Here is a 24,428-nt window from a genome sequence, read left to right on the forward strand (position 1 = left end):
TCCTGCAGTTATATAAAAAGTGTTGAAGTTATGTTTTTGTTGTTATTTCCTAAAGGAAGCGTTAGTCACACATGATTTGTCCAAGGACTGCTGGTAATTTGAAATTTCAATGATAATTTATGTTTTTACAGTTTCTGACTGCGATAAGTTTTTTCTTTAAAAAAGTCACCAAATATTATTGCCAAAGTTTGCATTTTTATGTAAAAATCATCAAAATGTATTGCCAAGAATTAGATCAGCTGTAACATAAATACAAAATATAGCCATTTGAATTTAAATGCCCCTCCCCTAAACCAAGATTAAAAACAAGCCCCTCCCTATAAAATATTTGAAATGCCTCCCCTTTTTTTGCACCACCCCCTCCCCCTCATAAATTATGAACAGTCCCCTAAGGTAAGGGGCTAGGGAATGCTTTATGTCAATGAGGGTCTTCGCAAGGATAGAGGTACGAGTGTGTGTGTGTGTGTGTGTGTGTGTGTGTGTGTGTGTGTGTATAAAAATATATTAGCTGGTGTTACATGTGCTGCTGCTACTTGTATGTTTGTGTTTGTGACAGTTGAAGTGTGTGTGCATCAGTAGCGCACTCATCCCAGGGAAAAACCCCAGCAGCGCTAAGTGTTGCCTAGCTGGCATGATTGACTAATAACCTCCAGCTGAGTTACAAAAGAGCCTTATTCAGGCAGGCGTTTGTGAAAAACAGTCCCACTGGGTCCTCAGCTGTCCTCCACAGCCACTCCAGTGGAGCGCTTCATTAGCTAGAGCGCTTGATAAAGGGAGTGAGCCCGGGCTGAAGGGAGATCTCATCAGGGTATCGGTCAGAGTCTGAATGTACTGCTGCCCTGCAGAGTTTGCAGCCATGGCCTAGATGGAGCTTACATTTCCGTGTTGATGTTACGTGCAGCTTTATTTCTATTTGAGTGCAGCGCGAGGTCCAAGATCAATAATCTGCTCTGTTGCATCATGCATTTGAAAGTGGAAACTTAGAAAACAATCATCCATAGAGCTTGTTCTCTGAAACATCACTTACACTGTAGATTTAAAGGAAAACTCTGCTAATTGCCAGCTGATGATGTTTGCTACTGTTTTTTTTTTTACTCTCACTTGATAGTAAAGATTAGTGGCAAATCAGCAGTTCATTTCGTTTTCATTCTACATGCACACCAGTGAATCTTATGCTGGTTTTGAGATATGGCACTTACATGGAACATGAGAAATCATATCTGTATACACATGATCATAACATAATTGAGCTTTCTGATTGTTTGCAGCAGTGCAGGCTTGTTCTTGTCTCCCAGACACCCAGTAAATCTGTCATTCAGTTTAAAACAGTCACAGGGAATGGTTTCAAGAGATGCTTTCTGCAGCCAACATTTTGCACTAGCTTCTAACAAACATACAGGGAGAAATCTGTTGTAATAGAGACACAAACAGCAGTTCTTCAACTGACAGTAGCCTCAACAGCAGAACAACAAGCAGCCACTAGACATGCTGTGGACTCTCTCTTGTTTTTGAGTGGAAAAACTCGCTCTCTTGCTCTTACTATCTTTATCACTGTTGCACTCTCCACCTACACATGGAGCCAGAAGCTGAATCCAACAAGTTTATGCCTGTTTTCCGAGTGGCCTGGAAAATATAGGAAACCAGTAACTGAAGAAGAAGTAGATGAAGGAAAGAACGATTGGTGCATTACAAATAAATTCAAAATTACAACACGAAAACTATTCTAGGAATCCAATAAATCTTACAAAATTGTTAAATGCTAAAAAGTATATTTGGATGGACTTTTGTACACAACACAACCACAAATATGAGTAAACCCAAACATTATACCCAGGTTTGATTCGGAAACTACAAACATAAATCTGCTTCTATAACAGCCTCCACTCCTCTGGTTTCACACTTTTAAAACCTGGCTGCATGGATTTGCCTCCATTCAGACACAACAGCATTAATGAGGTCAAACACTGATACTGGATGATGAAACTGGGCTCATACACCCCTTTTCCACTAAATTAGCTCTGGTTCTTGGACCAGTCCCGTTCAGGATTCTTAGGGCCTTGGTGCTAGCTCGTCCACCAGCCTGCATTTCCACCAATTTTGGGTGGAACCTGATACAAGAATGTGTCAACAGCACAACGCACAATGGAAGTAAACAGTAGTACAAGATGGTAGATCGCATTGATTACATTCAAGCTTTTGCTCTGCTATCACAAATATTTGTTTTCATACAAGTAACAATCAACATTAGTGAGACAAATGCATGCTCTTTCTTCCTGACCGTTTCTTCTTTATCGTTTGTTGCCATTATGACCGTCTCACTGATGTCCTCACAATTAGTGCTTCAAATAAAGGAAAAACCTGCTATTGTTCAGAGTTCAAGCTGAGAACCAACTGTTTGGGTTTTGAATCACTTTGTTTTTGGTCAGAATGCTCAAAACAGGTTAAAATCAGGTGCACAAACAAGAACAGAAACTGTCCCATGTTGGCGGAAAAGGGGCAAGTGTTGGTGTTCCAGTTTATCCTAAAGGTGTTGGATGGTTGAGTTCAGGGCTCTGTGCAGGACAGTCAAATTCTTCCCCACCAAACTGAGAAAAACTATGTCTTCATGGAGCTGGCTTTGTCCAATGCAGTCGCCAAAAAAATTGTTGGCATTGTACCTCACTGCAAACCAGATATACATTCCATTAGTATGTTTTTATGTAGCCGATATGTTGAAACCTTGAATTTCTCTGTGTTTTAACAATGCTGTGATTAATATTTGGTTAGGTTTAGGCACAAATACACAGAACAACATAATTTTGGTGGCTCAGTTACAGATAGAGCAGCCATTGATATCTTAGTAAAAAACAACAGCCTTTCTCACACCAACACAGGATTTAACCTTAAAACATTAAACCTGTTGGGTAATGTTAACCTTGTGGTACTAACAGTTATGCTTGGCACAAACGCATATGTATTAGGCAGCATACACAAATAGTTATATAGGCAACAAATGCACATGATTAGGTTAAGGCAACAAATGCACAAACAGTTTGGTTTAGAAAAAAAAACAGTATGGTATGGCTCCAAATTCATGGAGGAAGTCAACTGCAACATCCTGAGTGAAAGTCCAGTGGTTGTTGGAACCATCCACCATCCCTCCTGCCCTATAGGGACTTTACAGATCCTTAAGTAACATTCTTTTCTTGCAGTGTTTCAAACTGTTGCCACCTGGTGATGTATCATACTGCTGCAAAAGGATGCCTTTTCTTGTTGGTGTGTGACACAGAAATCACTGACCAAGCAGGTTGTTTTTTTGGGGTTTTTTTTGATGACTTTAGAATGACAACGGTTTGGTTAACTCTGTCCACGTACCTTTGGCATATAGGCTATTTTGGTATTTTAGCTTTGTCAGTGATGTAGGTGGGAGCTATATTTGCAGTTGACCATAACATTTTCTTATTCAAGGGTTAGTAATGAGAAATGCCTTTTCACACATGTGTAGCTAGCACATGTGTGTGTGTATTTTGACCATGTGTAACAATCTCTAAAGCGAGTGGGCACTCTTCATGCTTGTCAATTCAACCGAGGGAGCTGCTTGAAAACACCGTCATTAGGAGCTAAATTAACAACTGGAGAGTGCAAATGTTTATAAAAAAAAGCGATTGCCACAGCTGAATGAGGCATGCTTACACTGTGCCGCTGCATGTGCTCTTAATTAGGACACTGTGGGGGTGTGTGGCCATGCCATTTGATAATATCATGTGTCAGTTCAGTGCCTGTGTGACTATGTGTGCTTGTGTGAATGTTACTGTGTGCGCATGTACCACAGCTTAGCCTGATCACCATTGTTGCATCCAACAAAAGAAAAGAATTTGAACGTAGCTGAAGCAGAGAAAACTCCCATCATCTCCTCTGAGAGCCCCCTTTCAAAGAGATAAAAATTCATTTTCTTTATTTAACAATCTCCTCCACCAGTTGGTCACATCCTCTCCACTTCCTCTAACTCTCCTTTGCTCTTTTTTGTCTACTCAAACAGCATTTGCATCTCTTCAATCTAACCTCTGTGCTCCTCTAAGCTTTTCATCCCCTCTACAATACCTAATTTCATTTAACTTTCCTCCTTTCATTCCATTTTCATCCCAACGTTCTTTATATCGCTTCAGCACTTTCTCTTATGCCATTCTTCTAATCTAATTCCTCTCTCCACTCCTCATTATATTCATTGTCTATTCTCCACTTCCTCCTCGCCCTTCATATCCTGCCCTCTTTGCCCCCATACATTCTCTTCTTCCTCCCACTGCCTTTGGCGCATACTGTACGTCAGACATGATTTCCCCCTCTGCTTCTCTGTCTGCCTTCTTATTCAGAGTCACGTGCAGGAAATTACAGCCACCAGTGACATGTTATTTGGTACAGTATGTCAAAGTGTTGTCAAAGTATTCTAATTCAATTTGAATACAGATATTCATGTCAGATTATTCCAGAGGCTCATGTCATTGGGCCACTTTTACCAAAGCATAAGCAGACATTTTGTCACAGCATTTTTCTTCCAGTTTATAAATACAGTAAATGCTAATAGAGTCAATTTTAACCTGGTTCAGCTTATAACCTGAATGAACAGCTGAGTTTTGGCACCATAGCAACAATTGCTGAGTATAGCAGAGATGATAGCAGGGAGACTTTCTATCCATCCCTACATTCCCATTCCTTCCCATAAGCATTAACAACCTTTGAAACTAATATAATATGACTATAAGTTAATGGAGTACATACAGAATTCAAAAACATGCAGCAAGAAGATTTTAAAACTGATATGTTCCATGCAAATGTAGCAAGATTCTGACTTGCATCATCTTTAGTATCATTCATTACAGCTGCTCTCGTTTGACTCACCAGATGTAGCCTGTGGCTTTAAGCCTGCCATTGGCGCTGATTTCAACCAGCATTCTCCCCTTCTCCACTACCATGCGATACCATTTTTAAAATCCCCTTCACTACGGGAAGCAGCAACAACAACCTCCACACCACCATTCTCACTCCGACCCCATCATATATCAATGTTTGGGCATGGAATTTCCACATTGAGATATGACATGTAAGGTACCTTGTGTGTATTGGTTGTTGATGTTCTGGGGGGCTGTATCAACTTCAGCCTGTTACATGCATCTGTTTTTAAAATACACCTCCTTTTTCACAGGAAATGTACAGTTTGCATACAGTCTCTTTCACAGTAAATGCACTGTGTCAGTTCAGCACTGCAAATTTATGTTTTTCTCCTTCAACAACAAACACATGTAGTTATATTTTGCCAACACACACACATGGTTGGGTTTAGGAAAGAAGAATAGGGTTTGGCTTTAAGGGATGTGAACACTGGCCTGCCACCCTATTTGGATTTCCATCCCCTTAACTTTTGTTGTTGTCTCGCCTCATTTCCCCCTGACGCTGCTCGGCGCCGTTATTGTTTAACATATTGTAAACCCCTTATCATGTCGACGTTAAAGGATGGCTTTTTCATCAGTGTCTGATACTGGAAATCACTGACCAAGCGCCGGTATTCAACGACTTCAGAGTGAGACCGGGTTGACATCGGAGCTAGTAGGTTACACACTGAAAATGCCACATTTTGATCCAAGATTTGGATAGAGCAGTAAGGCAATTAGAAAGTCTGAATGGCAAAGAAAACAAATGAAATATACTTTTGCCAGATTGGATCCAAACCACATTTGAAGGTGATGGAAATGTCATTTCTACAGATATGTCTCGACCCAGATAATCTGGCCGCTCAAATCAGATTTCACAGTGTCTTTTGCGTCAATGGCAACATGGTACACAATGACAACATCAATCCAGCGTGATAGAATTGCTGAGCAGATCCCATGCTGCTACTAGCAGAGTGCAGTGGAGGACAACATGGAAAACAACAGTCTATGGACAATCATCAAAATAAATTGTGTGTTTGTTCTTTGGAAAGAGGCCTCTGTAAAAGCAAAAGTGGAAGAAATCAACCACACCAACATATTTCTCTTGCTTCCACATTAGAAACAGCATCGTCAGCATAGCTTTGTAGTTACCTCTGCAACCCATGCAGATAGGTTAGTGATGTCTGTACAAGGCTCAGATCTGATCACTTGCAAATAACACTGCACACAGTCTGTCTTAAAGATCTAATTTGAGAAACAAATCTAATTTGCCTGCAGTCTGAACATGCCTTGCACACCCTGATCCGTCAGAAACTTAGGTTGTGCACATACTTAGAAATTACCGCTATGCCTCCACAAGATGCAATACGCACAGGAATGGGGAGTGTTGAAACATACTCCCCATTGTCAGAACATGCTTGATGTAGAGGCCATCATTGCTTTGATTTGATAAACTAACTTCCTTGAGTGTCGCTTTGTTTATATCATGCAAATCTGGAAGTTTTATCTGGTCTGAGTTCTCTGGTGTGCCCCCTCGTAACACATGTAGTGCAAAGGCAAGTAAGTAAACAGTGCTGTTGATGACGCTGCCAGTTGTCTACACGAACGCTCAGACGTTAAAAAGAAATTATACTAACAGCTTTAGCTTTAGCTTAAGACTTTACCCTTATGGTTCAGTCTGATCACTCATACAAACCTTGTTTCCATCAGCAGCGGACAGCTGTTTCCAGTAGAAAAGGCTCAGATAAACTCACTTTCTACCAATGCAGCAGCAAACAGCAGACAGACACAGTTAGAGACGAGGTGGTGAACAGATCTGGATCTAACAGCTAAAGAGAGTTGGACTAAAAGACTAAAAAGAGAGTGAGTATTAGACCTCAAGATTTCAAATAGATGCTAATGTCTCTGTGTCTGTTGGGTGTGCATTTAGCTGCTGCTAGCACAACTTTAGCCCATATGTGATACCAGTGTTGTGTTAAAAAAAAAATCCACTAATTAGTGCAGTTTAATCAAGTAATAATTTTATTTATTTATTTATTTATTTATTCTTTGTTACATTTTCTTTAGCACAGCAGCTAACCAGCATTTACTGGCCAAGCAGTCTGGGACCATTATGTGCTAATCGTCATGGAATGACACATTACCTTAACCTTACCTTAACCTAGCTGCTCACATGCTGGGGGAAGCAGTGGAATGAGCCTCCTATTGGCTCTGGAAAAGGCTGGAGGAGTTGAGCTGGAGGCCAGGAGAAGATAGGCAGTGACTGGCCATCATTGCCAACCTGTTATCTGGAGGACATTTTGGTTCAGGGTCAAAGCATTTGAGGAAAGTTGGATGCCACTTGATGATCTCCTGGCTGTAATTTACAGTCACAAGAATGTGACCAAACAAAAGCTAATTTTTGATTTGTCTGGTATTTTAAAGTGTGATTGTGGCTCATTGTTAGAAATGGATGATAGATGCTAACAGGTTTTTAAATATTTTGATGACCACAAAAGGAATGCTAAAGCGGCAAGTCTTAACCCTGTAAGATCCAGATATAGAAAAAAATGAGCAAAAATTTTTTTTGACCTCTCAGATATTGTTTTAGGAGGCCTCTGATGTAGAAATTAAAGAGTTTTTAGGGAAATGTTGTAAATTTGAAAACGTTGGGCATAGTTGGAAGCAGAACTTCTGTGTTTGTACTCACTTTGTCTGAACATATATAAAGAACATTTAAGTATTCATTTGCAGGGTTGATTGCTTACTTAGCCCCATAACAGTATATATCATGAGTAATAATCACACAACAATCATCGTTTTATGAATAAGCATTTCAATGTGGTTTGAATGAAGTCTGGGTTCACTTGCAGTGATAGTCCCTAAAACAGTTCTTTTCATCTGTGAAGCATAGACGAACATTGTACTTGCTACACAGTGTGTTTGTGTATCCATTATTGCAGTGTCTGCAGCGTTCTCTCTTCGTCTTTTCTGGGAAATGTGCAATCATGTCTTTGTGTACATCCAATGGGGGGTGGTCCGATGACCTCTTGGCTGGGGGACTCACATCTGTTGAGGATGGTCTCTTCTGAGTATCCAAAGGGCTCCCTGATGTCACCGTCTGTGTGAATGTGTTCGTCTTCCCTGAAGATGGTCGTCCTCTCTTGGGTGTTGTGTGTGTTCACCAGGATGAGAGAGGATGCAAGTTGTGCCTAAAACTGTCTCCTGTTCAGTATCTCTTTCTTGGTCATCTTCAGAGCTTTACAGTCCCGCTTGTAGAGGACATCATTAATGGTTTTGGTGGCTTTGTCCCAGCGCTGAATCTTCTGCGCAGGTTCTGGTCCAGCAAAGGATGACACAAGTGTGACCGCTCTGTTGTCATACCATTTGACAGCACAGATGTTGTGGTTCCCCTCCACTCGGACATCAAAGCTTCCTCTCCCCTTTTTCTTCAAGCTCTTCTCATGTTCAAGGTTGCAGTTGGGTAGGCGTACCTGCCTCGCTGTTCCCACATAATGGATTCCACGCTCAAAGAGCTTGACTACCAATGGGACACAGGTGAAGTAGTTGTCTGCGTAGATCTTGTAGTTTTGACCCTCTGGGAGCGTGGAGGCGAGCTTCATCACAACATCACCTGACAGTCCAAGTTCAGATTTGGCTTATCGTATTCCATCAACACTCCCTTGGTACACATCAAAGTCACAGAGTATGCCAGAGATTCCAGTTCTCACCCACAGTTGTGGCTTGCCGTGCATATATTGCTTGATGTTGCTGAATCTCCCCTTGAAAGGAAGAGTTGTGCTCTTCGGGTACCACCTGCAGGCATCTCTCCCTGAATGAATTCAGCCATGGTCTCAGTTTCCAGAGTTTGTCATTCTTTTCCATCTCTGACACAGTCAAGTTGTTTATAAAGTGTAATGAAGTCAACAGAGATTGGAATCTATTGCTGGCCTATTATGCTCTCTACTTATCATACTAAAAGGAACACATGCATCCCCCCAGAGCGCTTACAGGTTCACATTCAAGACCATTCGCACGTGTCCCTGAACAATGCAACAGGCATCCTCCCAACAAATCCAGAACATTCGGAACCTGTTTTTCTAACTCCTAATGCTACAAACTGCTGCTTGGGCAACACTGAGAAAAAGCTCAGGATCATTTAGAAGTTAAAAAACAAACAAAAACCTACATAGATACAGGGAGTTTCAAATACTGCAATAGATGCTGGAGTTTCAAATACCCCATACAATTTATTCATGTGTTTAATTATGGTCTAAGCTAAACTAAGTAAAAATTTAACAGAAAAGCACATTTAGAGCTTCGTTACAATGAATCATCTAATACTTTAAATTTCTACTACATTTTTTTTCAATTTGTGACCATGTGAGAAGTGCAGTGACCTTATGTAATGTGTAATGAGAAGCACAGGCTATTCTGACTACCACACTGACCCAACGTTGTAGAATTACAACATAGACAAAACAAGCTCTAAATCAAATTTGATGAATGTTTTCCAAAATAACTAAATATGTACATGTTCTAGACATTGTAATAAACACAAAAAAATATTTAAGGAATTTTACTTACTTTAATCCTGACAAATCCAGTCATGCAAAAAAAGGAGATGAGCTCAATGGGAAGTTTGCAGGTAGAGTGAGTTCATGGCCAGATGACCAGACCTATAAACACTTCTTCTATCCAATAGTAGTGTGAGGACAAACAATAGGACCCATTAACTATGTAAATGTGGTCTTGGTCTTTACACTTCCTTGACATATGAAGAAAGATCTGTCCTTTTCAAACGTTTAAAACATCATTGCCCCATCCTTCCATGCGTCCTTTATGATGGCAGAGTCAAAAGTTTCCCGCAACAAATGAGGCAATGGTGGAGGTGGTTGTAATAATGTACCTTTAAATAGAGGCAGAGTTGTAGACGGCCGTGGTCCTTGCAGCCATTATAAACATACATCCTGACATGTGGACGGAGAATACTTTTCACCATATTACCAATCCGTTTTGCCATTATTTCAATTTCTTTGTCAACTCCATCGGCCTGGCCAATTATCAGGGCTGATATGAATTTTTAGGGTTATTAGTATCTGTGATTTTTTCCACCAATATGCCAATATACAGTTTTGTTTTCCTTAGCTGCACTGTTTTGCCCCTGGCGTGCTTCTCACTGCCTGCACGTACCACTAAGCAAACTCGACCTTTTTAGCCTGGCTTTTAATTGAGCTCTCCTTTATTATTACTATTATTATTAGTAGTAGTAGTAGTAGTAGTAGTAGTATTGTTATCATTAATATTAATAATTATTCTGCCCTCCCTGAACATTAGTGTTTAGTCTGGCAGATAGATGAAGAGTTCTTTAAATGAGCGACAAAGATTTCCAGGACTGGTCTGAAGTTTATTGCATCCCACATAAAGGCACTGTAAAACTATATGAAACACACAAAAGGAGAACATTAAGTCAGGTTTTAAATCACAAACATATGCAGTACAATATTCAGCGTAGTTTACAACCATCAGTAACTCAAAATATAGCTGGCATTAGTGCCACAAATGTGGAAAAATAAGTAGCGCATGGTCCGCTAGCGTAATGCTGCCATATAATGGAAATCTTCATAGACGCGCTAACAGAATTTAGCATCAGTGCCGCAACGGCATTACAATGACAAACAACAAAGTGCAAGTGAGCAACTCTACATAACATAAGCAAATAAACTCAGAGCATAAGGTACCATATTTGTACTTGCAGACATATGTTTCCTGTGCGCTATTAAACTTTAACCGTGTCGTTGTGCACTACTGCAAGTCTGCATATTCTTCTTCTAAAGCTACACAATACTGAAAGGGTTTAACAACTTTTACGGCTTGTCTCCACACACACCTTCTGATTGCTTCAGACAAAGGACTTGTCTCTGTACTTGTTTTATTAGATCTTAGTGCGGCGTTTGACACAATTGACCATCAAATTCTGCTGCAGAGACTGGATCACTTAATTGGCTTAAAAGGTTCTGCACTGAGCTGGTTTAAATCTTATTTATCTGATCGTTTTCAATTTGTTGACGTTCGCAATGAACCATCCTTACGTACTAAAGTTTGTTTTGGAGTTCCGCAAGGTTCTGTGCTCGGACCAATCCTGTTTACTCTATATATGCTTCCGTTAGGTAACATCATTAGAAATCACTCTATAAATTTCCATTGTTATGCGGATGATACTCAGTTGTATTTATCAATGAAGCCAGAAGAAAGCAATCAATTAACTAAACTCCATAATTGCCTTAAAGACATAAAAACTTGGATGAGCACCAATTTCCTGATGTTAAATTCAGACAAAACTGAAGTTATTGTTCTTGGCCCCAAACAACTCAGAGACTCTTTATCTGATGACATAGTTTCTCTAGATGGCATTGCTCTGGCCCCTGCCACTACCGTAAGAAACCTCGGAGTAACATTTGATCAAGATTTGTCTTTTAATTCTCATTTAAAGCAAACCTCATGGACTGCATTTTTTCATCTGCGTAATATTGCGAAAATTAGGCCTATCCTGACCCGAAAAGATGCAGAAAAATTGGTCCACGCTTTTGTTACCTCAAGGCTGGATTATTGTAACTCTCTATTATCAGGTAGCTCTAGTAAGTCCTTAAAAACTCTCCAGCTAATTCAGAATGCAGCAGCACGTGTACTAACAGGAACTAAGAAACGCGATCATATCTCTCCTGTTTTAGCTTCTCTGCACTGGCTCCCTGTAAAATCCAGAACTGAATTTAAAATCCTACTGTTAACTTATAAAGCTCTAAATGGTCAAGCTCCATCATATCTTAGAGAGCTCATAGTGCCATATTATCCCACCAGAACACTGCGCTCTGAGAACGCAGGGTTACTCGTGGTCCCTAAAGTCTCCAAAAGTAGATCAGGAGCCAGAGCCTTCAGCTATCAGGCTCCTCTCCTGTGGAATCATCTTCCTGTTACGGTCCGGGAGGCAGACACCGTCTCCACATTTAAGACTAGACTTAAGACTTTCCTCTTTGATAAAGCTTATAGTTAGGGCTGGCTCAGGCTTGTCCTGTACCAGCTCTTAGTTAGGCTGACTTAGGCCTAGTCTGCCGGAGGACCCCTCTATAATACACCGGGCCCCTTCTCTCCTTCTCTCTCTCTCTCTCTCTCTCTCTCTCTCGTATCCTATTACTGCATCTAGCTAACCCGGCCATTCTGGATGTCACTAACTCAGCTTCTTCTCCGGAGCCTTTGTGCTCCACTGTCTCTCAGATTAACTCATATCACAGCGGTGCCTGGACAGCGTGACGTGTGTGGTTGTGCTGCTGCCGTGGTCCCGCCAGATGCCTCCTGCTGCTGCTGCCATCATTAGTCATTAGTCATACTTCTTCTGTTATTATACACATATGATTATTGTCACACATGTATACTGCCAGGTATTAATACATACTTTCAACATATTGTACCGCAGTAACCAGAACTATAACTATAATATTATTACTTCCATTAATGTTGTTGTAAGATACTGTCATTACCTGCATATCTCTCTCTCGCTCTCTCTCTCTCTCTCCCTGTGTCATATGGATTACTGTTAATTTATCATGTTGATCTGTTCTGTACGACATCTATTGCACGTCTGTCCGTCCTGGAAGAGGGATCCCTCCTCAGTTGCTCTTCCTGAGGTTTCTACCGTTTTTTTTCCCCCGTTAAAGGGGTTTTTTTGGGGAGTTTTTCCTTATCCGCTGTGAGGGTCTTAAGGACAGAGGGATGTTGTATGCTGTAAAGCCCTGTGAGGCAAATTGTGATTTGTGATATTGGGCTTTATAAATAAAATTGATTGATTGATTGATTGATTGATTGAGAAAACAAACGCTAGTGCTCTTGTCATGAATTGTCTCATTAATAATCCTGACCTCCACCTTGCTCCTGTTCCTTGACACACGAGAGCCTAAAGTTTGCTTTTTTGTAGATGTTTACAATATTTCCAGGTCTTGTATTAAACAAGACCAGGTCAACACCTAGTTTATGGCTGGAGTGTGTATGAAACACTAGAGGGCTTTTAATTTGAAATGGGAACTTGTAATTTGAAACAGAGGTGGACAGCAGTCACTCAGTCACTGACTTCTGGCTTCGCCTTGATTTTTGCTTACAGTACTGCATTGACCCCATTGTCGCGATCCAGCCTAAAATCTAATGTTAATATATGTTAAAATGAAGAACAGTACACTTAGACAGCAGTAGAAAATGAGGCAAACAAATCTGACAAGACAAGAGTGTGCTGATGAAGTATTCAATTGTTAAATACCATAAACTTCAAAAGCCTAGTCCCAAACAAACACTCAGTCCCTTTTGCAGCTCGATGTGGCTACACATATTGACAAATTTACGCCTGTCTCAATTAGACACCCAGTCAGGTTGTAAAGCAGTTCATTTTTTTTCCAGAGAAGTTCTTCAGATGTATTAAACCGTGTTGTTAGCTACCAAAATTGTGTGTCCATTCCTCATTTACCCTGTAAGTTATTCAGATCTCTTTAGTATGTAATGGTCCTAAGATCAAAAGAATGAAAAGGGTTTTTCGTAAAAGTTGTGAACATTGTTTTAACAGGATAAAGTGGTGTTGTGTCGGTATGCCAGGTGCCATAATCCTCAAGTTCCTTAACTCCTTAACTCTCTCTCTCTCTCTCTGATGTGCTGTCTGTCATCAAACAGATGAATCAAATGCATGATTCATAATTGATATAGCTGAAGGGTTTTTTTTGTGTAAAGAATTAAAGGCCTGTCCCATATAGACGCCTGTCCCTAATACAGGCCTGTTGATCTCAGATTTATGCAAATAATAGCCTGGGCTATTTATTGTAGTTTTACGGTACTCATGTAGGGGCTGGCTAGTAAGCTAGCAAGCTTGCTAATTTCACCATGCTATCATGCCACACTGCTTACAGAAAATTAGGAATACAGTAATACAAAAAAAACCCCACTCACATCACTAGTCACTCTGATCAATCTTGTAACTTCATCACTCACTCACTCACTCACTCACTCACGTCATGGACAGACTTTTGTGTTTATAGGGCTGGCCTCACCCCTGCAGTCCCACCGAAAACATGGTAGAGAAAGATTAAAATACCCAGTAATTCATTCTTGGTAGAATATAGCCACCTCCAACTGAATGTTACTTTTGCGAATGAATAGATCCAAACTGACCGAGGCAAACTGAAGGAGACTGTAAAGATACAAGAACTTTGGCCTCAGCACTGGAGTGTGATAAGTCTAATAAGTAAAGTATGGTTTGTTAAGTTTGAAATTGATGGGTAATGCACCGTATTTTAATTGCATCCCCCAGTTCTCATGCCTCAGTAAGGACTACCGACTCTTTTCTCCTTTGTGTCTTGGACTTTAGTTATGTATCGATTGTTAATTGATTTTGTGTCCTGCGTCCTCACTCCTCCTCTTTGGTTTTGACCTGGCAGACATGTTGCCTCTGCTGATGTTCCACTTGGCTGCAAGCAGCTCACAATGCCGCTCCACCTCCCCCTGGTTACTTCTGTGTTATACACAACCAGTTGTCTCCATGACAACCAGGGGAGAACAGGAGAAGAATTGATGTGGGGGTGGTGATGGTGGTGATGACAGTAGTGGTTGTGAAGGTGGGTGGTGGAATGATAATGAGGGGTGAATTGGGATTAGGGATGGGAATTGATAGTATTTTATTGATATCAATGCCATTATCGATTCCGCCTATCGATCCGATTCTTTATCGATTCCCTTATCGATTCCTCCTGTGAATTTTCTGTGTAGAAAAAGTAGACCTTACAGGTTTTCAGTGTCAGCAGCACAAATTTTATTGAGTTTCTATTCTAAACAAGAGATAGGTGCTTGTGTAAGTAAACAAGTATCTATCTATCCATCTAACATGGAACAAATGAAAGAATATTTGTACAGCATTTGTTTTCATCTACGTCAAATAAGGTCACAGAATCTGTCACTGAATGTGTTGTGCTATCGTTAACATGGGAAAGGAAATACGTACACATCACGTACCATCACTGGTCTCTCTCCATGGGATAGCGCATGCGCCGGCTGAGTGGCAGCAAGTTTGAGTGGCTCTGTTTGTTGAGATTTATGTTTGTATTTATATTACTCGTTCTTGTGCTCTTTTATGTGTCTTATATGTGCCTTGTACTTTTTTATGTGCCTTAGCCACTGGACACGACATTTTCCCTACAGGAAACTGCTTCAGCATGTTGGTGGTAGGGCTGCACGATATTGGGAAAAATTGCATCCGGCGATATATATATTACAATTTATATTTCTTTTTAAGGATGCATTATTTTCCACCAGATGACTTCAGTAGCTCTACTTGGTGAGAATTAATCATTCTGGAATTATTAGGCTGATATTGCTTTGAATGCAACAGCAAAAATGTGCTGAAAATAGGAATTTGTTCAGTGAAACCACACTATTTTTTCTTTTTCTTTTTTTTTTTTTATTTGTCTTAGCTATTTAGAAACTACCGTTATATTATTTGGTGCTACGGATGCTTCAAATCCAGGTCAATTCACACACTTGTGAGTAAAGCATATAAGAGGAGAAGAGAGGGCTCCGTCTTATCTCTTCATAAACTAAAGTTATATTATTTCATGCGACATATGCCTCATATAATAACATAACATTATACTATTTATTGTGTTATATGGTGAAATGTTTCACCTTATAACGTGATGACTTATGTTGTTTACACAACGGCATGTCATTTCTGTGTCTACATGGTCGCGCCTTATAATCCTCCTCTGCTCTCTGTATCGTGCACAGTGGAGTTCTGCTCCGATGTGCACACAGACACAGACACACACACACACACACACACACACAGACACGTGCGCACACACACACAGACACAGGTGAGCACACTAGAGTTACCGGGCCGCATTTTCCCGAGTCCGAGACATTTATAACCAAGCCCGGCCAGAACCCGCAGCATGGCACTGTGCACACAGTCTATGGAGTGGAGCCTGTGTTGCGTTCAGGCATTGTCACGTAAATAACAAATTCCAGCACTTGAATAGGCCATTTATTCTTTATTCCACTAAATTAGACACCTTTTTTGTTAAGTCATTAAAACGGAAGCGAGTTTTACACGCATCACCCGGCATTTTAAATGTGCATGCTTAATTTAATTAGGGCAAGCCACATGTCACAAGCCCCGTGATGTAAATATTGCACGCGTGTGCATCGCGATGGCGATGCTTAAAAGATATATCGCTCAGGCCTAGTTGGTGGTGTTTCCGCCCTTGCATGTAATTTTGGTGCTGAATAAATTGCACATCGCGCTGCTAGTCTTTTTTGATGAAGTGAAGCTTTGTGCTGCTGACTGACGAGCGTGACGTGCGTCATCGACGTAAAGATTCGGCGTAATGAAAAGAATTGATAAGGGGATCGTTAAGCATAAAGGATAATGATGTCGATGAATCAGGAACCGGTTCTTGATTCCCATCCCTAATTGGGATTGCATTTCTCATTGCTTTTTGGTTACCTGGTTTCATGTCATATTATTACCACATCAATTAAAAAATAAAAACTCGAAAGCATCCAACAAGCGGCGTCTGTTTCTCCCAATTTTTAGCCTTTCAAAGGGCTTTTTTGGGGGGCGGGGTTCCAAGCTGTGGCCCTTTGCAGCATGTCATCCCTGCTACCAGACCTGGTCAGGGTGCGGTGCAGTAAACTGAAGAGCAGCAGAATTAGCTGATAGACTGACATGTGTAAGTGGTCAAAATATTCTCGGCGGTTAACTGAGGTTAAGGGTTAACCATTGATATACCTGGTCAGGTTGTTTTAGAGTTTCTCTGTTGGGTCAAAATTTCTAACTTTAAATCACGAAAAAGAAAAAGAAAACAGTGTTTAACCAAATTGCTGAGCCATCTTTTGACCTTCAGATCAAAAATCAGAACATTCTGGAGAAAGTAAAGTAAACTCAAAAGGATAGGCATGTGTACTGTGTTTTATTGGCACAAAATAGTTTATGGAGTGTTATATCATGTTAGGTTTTCTCACGTGTCCAATACAAAAAGAATCAGTACGATATTCAGAGTGCTGTCTTTATTGTGTGGAAAGGCAGAGTGTTACAACTTTACTGATAACTTCCAGCATCATACAATTAAAGTTAGTTCTGCATCAATTAGTTTTTAGGCCACAGTGGAAATGATGACTTCATCAGTCGCTCAGTCACTTCTTCCTGATGTATTACTCGGTCCCATCCACCAAGCCAGCGCTGGGATCAGGGTTCCTGTGGGAGAATAGCCTGTCATAGATTTGTCACACATCGCGGCATGCACTATGGGAGATCCTCAGAGTGAGTGGGAGATCCAGCCAGCATTCATCATGAAGGATACATCCCCCTCCTCCATCTCCCTCACAGGAGACAACACATTTGCTACCATGAAGGAGGGCAAGATTGCATTCATTGACTCATAGTTCAGTTCAAAGGAAATATAGAATATATTGTATATTAATGCAACGTGTTGAAAAATGTAAGAGGATCCATGCTGGAAGAAAACATCTCAGAGAATCCCAAGGGCTTTTTTTCCTCAGTAATGCTGTGTTTTTATTTATATGAAGAAAAGGTCAGCTGTGGAGGGAGGGTGCAGAGTGTTACTACTCAAGCCAACTCTGCTTTAATAAAACACCTTTTCCATCTCTTCATCCTGAATGTTTGTTCTCCAAGAATCAGAGCAGGCATGCTTATATAATGCTACTGGGTTTCCCTTGAGGTGTGCGTGCATGCGCGCACTTGTGTGAAAGCATACATGTGCAACATATCAGTGGCAAATGACTACACATGACACATGACTATCTTTCTGATCCTTTTTTGAGAGGTACTGTAACACCTCACGAGCTCTGCTCCTGCACAAACAACTGTAAGCAGCAACATGACAACAGGCAGCAGCCTGATCTGGGTCACTGACAGTGAAACAGCCTCTCCAGTCAGCTCAGGAGGAAATCCCTTTACTGCCCCCTGGCGGAAATACAGAGGACACACTGATCTGGCCAGTTGATCAGAGTTTCAGAAGTAAAATTGCTTCAATTTGGCAAGAAGAGGAATTAGTTATTTTTGGTGTACAACAGTCAGACATCAGTTAGACACCAACTATTCAAGGTAGAAATAATACACCAGAAAATAAAACATGTTACCAGACAATTACCATGCTTATTATTATTATTATTATTATTTCTGTGTACTTCCTTTGGTGCAGATGGATTATTTTCATTTTGATTTTGATTTATTTGAAAAAAATGAAAGTTCGCACTTGACCTTGGAAATAGTAGTTTGATAAAATAATCAGAGCTCAGGGTCCACTCACACTACTAACTTTTTTTTGTGCTGTCTATCACATCTCATGTTCTCTCTGCACTTCATACGTTGAAGAAGAAAGTGTAAAATGGAATTTGTAATACATTAGTAAGTGAAGCAACCTTATTTTGTCAAATAATTTGTATTTGTGCAGCTATAAAGGTTTCCAGGATTCAATATGAAAAAAACCAATACATATATTTTTGTTCATTACTTATGATCAGTTTTCTGGCAATCAGATTTGTTTTGGGAGTTTAGGAAACACTGTTCTAATAGTACAGCCTTAATTACAAAAACCATGGAGAGAAAGTGTTTGTAGTCTTTAACTGTTGAAATTTACATCAGCTATTTGTTTGTTTTCTAGTTTTTACCAGTGAATTATGTAAGATCACTATCACTGCTCTGTCCAGCCTCCATCTATAAGCAACAGAAAACCTTGAAAACAGCAGCTTTGACCTTCTCTGCTTCACATAAGCCTGTGACTTTGCATGTGCTCGCTGTGTGCACGCCATCATGTCATGTGTGAATCTTGACTTGTACACGTGTATGTGTGTGTCAAAGATTATTAGATTCCTGGCTACAGATGATTAAAGCCATGAAGATTGGATTTTTACCAAGTTCAAAGTCAGTGGCTGTTCAAAGAAGAGGAAATTACTTATACACTTATTGTGATTAAGTAGCTCTGTCTTGTTGGAGTACTTTCTAAATATTAAAATTAAAATTGCTTTCTCTTCAGGATCATACTCAGCTGCTTTTGGAAACAATTACGACGTCATCTATTTTTCTTTAAAACTTATTTTGTGGAAAAGCTTTCATATACAGAGAGAGCTTTGCTTAATTGATGATGGGCATATGGTGTGAGTTACAGTATATTAAGCCTAAATGATCTGTTACTCAGAATAATAAACAAGGAGCTATTTTGTGTTAAAGTTGTGCTTTTCAAAGGGGACCTATATTGCTTTTCCTTATTTTCTGTTATATATTTAATGTTACAGTGTCAGCTGTTCATATTTAATGTGGCCAAAGCTTTAGATAATGAGGTAAATGCATGTAAAAAACAATCCCTGTGATCAAAAACCTCAGGCTTCAGTATGGTCTGAATACTCTGTTTCCAGTGTTTTTTCTACTTTGGCAACAATATGATGTCAGATTGTGACAACTTTTTCATATAGCCATCTGCTTTAAAGCCATAGTTGGTAATGTTGGAGAGCTAGCAAGATTTGAAAGAGGCACCTCCTCTAAGCTCCACCTCCTGCTCCCCCTCCTGTCAGTGCTCCGTCCAAAGCCACGAGCCAAGACATGCCTGAACGCGCATCCTGCAGTAGAAGTCAGCAGAGCAGAGGAGAGCCAAGTAAAATAACAAATCTCCCCAAAGCAAACAAATAATTACCTGTCCAACAGAAAGACAGCAACCTCTGCATCACTTTTCAGGCCCTTCAGCTCCCTCAGTTGTCTCCACTGTTCAAAAGCTGGACTGCTGTTGATGTCTGGTTTGTCCTCTCACTTTATCCAAAGCCTTTTTTGTTGCAGCCTTTTCTGCCTCTGACTTTCTCTTCTCAGCCAGTTTAGCGGGGTGAGAAATTACAAGTAACACTGGAACCCAGTATAACAAGAAGTGTTTCTGAATAGGATTACCAACTATGGCTTTAAGCATGCTACTACAAGTGTTTACATTATGTAGCCTACACTGCTACGTGAAGCTACATGCTAACATCAGGGGGACCTACAAACTTAGTTGTGGATGTTGTAATTTCTCCCGATTTCAAATCATATTCCCAGTGTAAAATGTGTGGTTGTGTTTAGAAGCTTTTATTGGTAATTTGTTAACAGAAGAAAGTGCTGGCCTAAACATTCATTTCTGGGTTGCAAGTGCACTGCTACATATAGCTACATGCTAACTTTAGGGAAACATGTGAACTTGGTTGTTGATGTTGTAATTAATCCCCGATTTCTGATCATATTCCTGCTGGAATACTTGAGGTTGTAAAGATTTGTGTTTAGAAGCTTTTATAAGTAACAGTCCGTAACAGTCATTCTCCAGCTGCAGTGATGGAGCAGAGATGCCAAGATTCAGAAGACTTGCAATAGCTGACCAATCAGAGTAGACGTGGCTTTTTTTGGAGAGCGGCTTAAAGAGACAGGCACTAAAACGGAGTGTGGGGCAAATTCAGGTGTTTCAGCTCAGACAGTTTGAGGAAAGTGTTTTTTGACCATTAAAGCATGTAAACATGTTATGATTGAAACCATAAATATAAGTATGAACCTGAAAATGAGCTCAATAGGTCCTTTTTGTTGTCCTTTTGTGCTCTTTAATTTTTCCATACAGTCTCAAAGAACTTGCAAAGATAAGTTTAAAAATAAAAACAAACAAAAAACTCTATTTCTTTTTCCAGGTTGCCATTATTGCTGGGAACTTTGAGCTTGCTGAACTCATCAAGAACCACAAAGAGACAGATATAGGTAAGTAACAAAGCAGCAGCTACTTTTTTCCTCTCCTCTCCTCTCCTCTCCTCTCCTCCATCCATCCATCCATCCATCACTCACCTATTCTTCCTGAGCCACCCAGCACATATTCCTGAATCTCCCCCAGGATACATTTCAAATCCCCCATGGTTTGATCCTCCTAAATGACCTCCCGGTATAATCCCCTCTGCAGGATTACGAAAGCGTTGCCAAGAGGATGAAAGTTTATGTTTACACCAGGACAATCCTGGACCGATTAGGCCGAGAGAAATGATCAATGCCTCAGCCAGTGGAAGCTTTGGTTTAGTGGGAACTGATTGGTCGGTTTCCAGAGGTGTCGACTGGTCTGTGTTGTTCTGCATGGAAGGATTTGATTAAATCAGCAGATGGATTTATAATTCTTCTGTTGATTGCAGTTGTTTATTGTACAACATAATGCTCAGTTTTGTGCATGTTGTGGAGGCTTTAGAAAAACATTTAAAGCTTTTAGAAATTATTCTTATGTGTGCCAGACCAGAGGTTTGGAAATTAGGATTTGAACTCCTGATTATGATCACAACCCTGATCTCTTTTGGAGGATATCTCTTCTGAAATCTAGCCCAAGTCACACAGAACCAAATTTAGCAAGCAAGGCAACATATGACCCTCTCAGCCTGTATTTTAGCCAATAATTGTTAAAGACTGCATTGATCTGCAAGCCAGTGTCTGTCTATACTGTGTATATGTATATATGGTGTCTGAGAGTTACTTCAGTCTTTGTCTGTGTGTGAGAGGAACGAGAGGTAGGTGAGAAGACGAGAAAGATTTCTCACAAACATACAAAATGAAAAAATAAAACAATTTTTGAACAAATTCCATGTTTTGTTTTTTTTAAATCTTTCTATTTATTACCTTCGTTGCTTAGTTGCCACTTACTCACTTATTAAGTTCTGGAGAGGCAGATTGGTGATGGCAACAGACTCTCAGCTCCCATTTAACACCTGATGGAATGACATTTTCAGATTCAAAGCCATGCAAACAACCACAAAGCATTTAAATGATTAAAGCAATTTCAGTATATACATATGAAATAATATATAAGACTAAATAGGCTTGTCTGCATGCTGCTTACAACTGTTTTGTGGATGTTTATGCAATAAATGTTGACTGAAAACAGAAAATGTCTCCAGTCAACGTGAATGAACACGGAGCCTTTGGAGTGGTGCACAGAGATAGCTGGGGGATTATGAGGCCTCAGAGAAAATGAGAAAAGATGAACAAACAAATAAATATATAAAGGAGGACAGAGAAAGATGAAGTTGAGGGAGAAAATGAATGAAGAGAGAGAGAGAGAAATCTAATCTAATCTAAAGATGTAATCCTGCAATTGTTGCCCTCTCTCATGGACGCCACCCACCAGCAGGCAGCATTACATGGCAGCGACCTGGTGAAGGGCTAAATGGGACACAGCAGTGGTGCAGGATTACCCTCAAAAAGCCTTGTTGGTGTCCACATCTGCTACACACCCCCACCTCCCTCCTCCTTCCTCCTTCACACCATTCCAACCCCAACCACAAGGGCTCGGCTGCAACTGTGAGTTGGAACCAGGATAGGGCAAAGGTGCTCAGGTATTCAGGTACCACCGTCCCCTCGTATTTGGACATCTTTGTTCTGTCTCTGTCTGCTGTGTGCTGTTGCTACTGTGGATTTGGGGATGGGACGTCTTTATGTCTGGATTCTCGACTGGCCGCCATGGGTTCAGCCTGCTGTAAAGGTGTGTGCCCCCAACCCAGCCCTCCTGCCCACTACCCTGTACTGCCAACAGCCCTCTACCGCTCCACCTCAAACACACACACCCATCCCAACCCACCCCTTCTCATCAGACAGCTTGTGTCATGTTGACCTTTACTGGCTATATGCAGCTTTAGTGTGTTTGAATGTTGATCATGGACTCTGTGTGTGTGTGTGTGTGTGTGTGCGTGTGTGCGTGCGTGCGTGCGTGTGTGATGTGGTCTAAACACCATAAGCCCTGCGGCTTTCATAGTTTCTCTTGCTTATTCTGTCCAGATGATGTAACAGTTCAGCCACACAAATCTTCTGTTTTATTGCGTCATTGTTTTTAGATTGCAATGCTGGACTACCAACCAGATGAAATTAAAATGGCCAATATGGGCCCCTGGGGGTCTTTAGGTCAGGGGCCCATATTAACTGTAATGTTTAGATTCACTGTGTGACAGATGACCGAACAGCAGTTTTATAAAGCACTCAAGCAAAGTATCAATGGGTATGAAATGATAAAGGAATGAAGACTTCCTGCGTTTTCTTTTGTGTTTCATTAAATATATACATCTGAGCATAAGAACAGGAAGCGCTGGATCGCAGATGCAGACCATCAACACGTTAACAGTTAACTGCATGTACTGCATACTGTACTGAATTCCTGCTGCACAACAGCTCTGCCCACAGGGCGAATCATTCAAATCACACATTCAGATTTTGTTTTCAATCAACAGAAGGTGCAAGGAGTAATCTGCCTGTCACATCTGACTGAACAGCATGTAAGAATATTAGATTGCAGTGACAGCCACAATGTTAGTGCCTGATAAATGCAGGTTAAATGCATGGCAGGGACCAGCAATAAGCACTAGTGCTGCACATTGTTATTATCTTAATTTGAGTCTTGGAAGCTCTTAATCAATCAGCCAGTTATTCATCTGCTTGCTCTGGGGTTACTCTCACCCAAAGAGGAGAGATGACTAATTTTACTTCAGTTTCTAGTGCTTGAATACAGTGAATTATCATATCAGCAGGGAATTCAGTGTTGCTGTAATTTCTATAGATGGACTCCTGTGCGGAGACAAGGTGCGCAAAGCTATGAAGTAGGACACAATGTGATTGGTAGAACAGAAGGGAAGGCTTCTCAAAGGGCAATGACTACCACTTACGTGTGCAGCCTGACGTTCTTCATGCGGTTAACGTGTGTGTGTGTGTGTGTGTGTGTGTGTGTGTGTGTGTGTGACCTATATGCTGTAGTTAGTAGCTCGACATTGAAAGGGCTGTCCATGGAAACACATTACTATGTAGTCAAAAATAGTACACAGCACAGCTAGGCTGTTCTACTGTAGGCCAACCACAACTGACAGGTCACCATTTCCGCACTCTACAAAGTAGCAGTAGTAGTAGTAGTTAAATTGGCTGATACTGGATTTGTAATATCTATATATTTAAGAGTAAAATATATGAGCATATATCAGACAGTATTTCCTGGTGATGGTGATTGCAAGGGTCCCTCAAATTAAATGTTTGACTAATTGTGATAAGTATGAAAGCCCATTTCCGCCTGAAAAAAAGAGGACAACATATGCATTATAAAATTAGAAATATTTATTGTAGATTTAAAGTAAGGGATACTAAGTCAGAATTATTAGCGAGTAAATGATGATAACCTCCGCTAAGGAGGTTATGTTTTCAGTTCAGTTTTTCTGTCCAGGTTTTATTATGGAAATTGTTAGCAGAATGTTGTATTAGCCAAGAAGTAACCTGTTAAATTTTGAAGCGGATCTGAATCACAGAGTGGACACATAATTTATTTTCACTTTTGTTAACATTGCCAGACCAGGTATTGGCCTTAAAATACAGAGGATGGTAGTTAAGTTTGGGGATAGAGTTGTCTCACATTTAAGCTGGCCTCGAAGGCAGAGTTCTGCACCTGTGCAGGTAACCTTGCAAAAAGTTATGTAATGGGTAAAAATATA

General features: G+C 40.5%; 1 protein-coding gene across 3 annotated transcripts in view; it reads left to right on the plus strand.

Moving 5' to 3' along the window:
* LOC125904945 (SH3 and multiple ankyrin repeat domains protein 2-like) overlaps positions 1-24,428 on the plus strand; it is a 465,143-nt gene that overhangs the window by 239,945 nt on the left and 200,770 nt on the right. For all 3 annotated transcript variants that reach the window (XM_049602644.1, XM_049602655.1, XM_049602662.1), the window contains one exon: positions 20,625-20,691. In XM_049602644.1, the coding sequence (XP_049458601.1) occupies positions 20,625-20,691 (67 nt within the window). The remainder of the gene's footprint in view (positions 1-20,624; positions 20,692-24,428) is intronic.

This window comes from Epinephelus fuscoguttatus, linkage group LG2, assembly GCF_011397635.1.
Source record: "Epinephelus fuscoguttatus linkage group LG2, E.fuscoguttatus.final_Chr_v1".
In the NCBI taxonomy this organism is placed as follows: Eukaryota; Metazoa; Chordata; class Actinopteri; order Perciformes; family Serranidae; genus Epinephelus; species Epinephelus fuscoguttatus.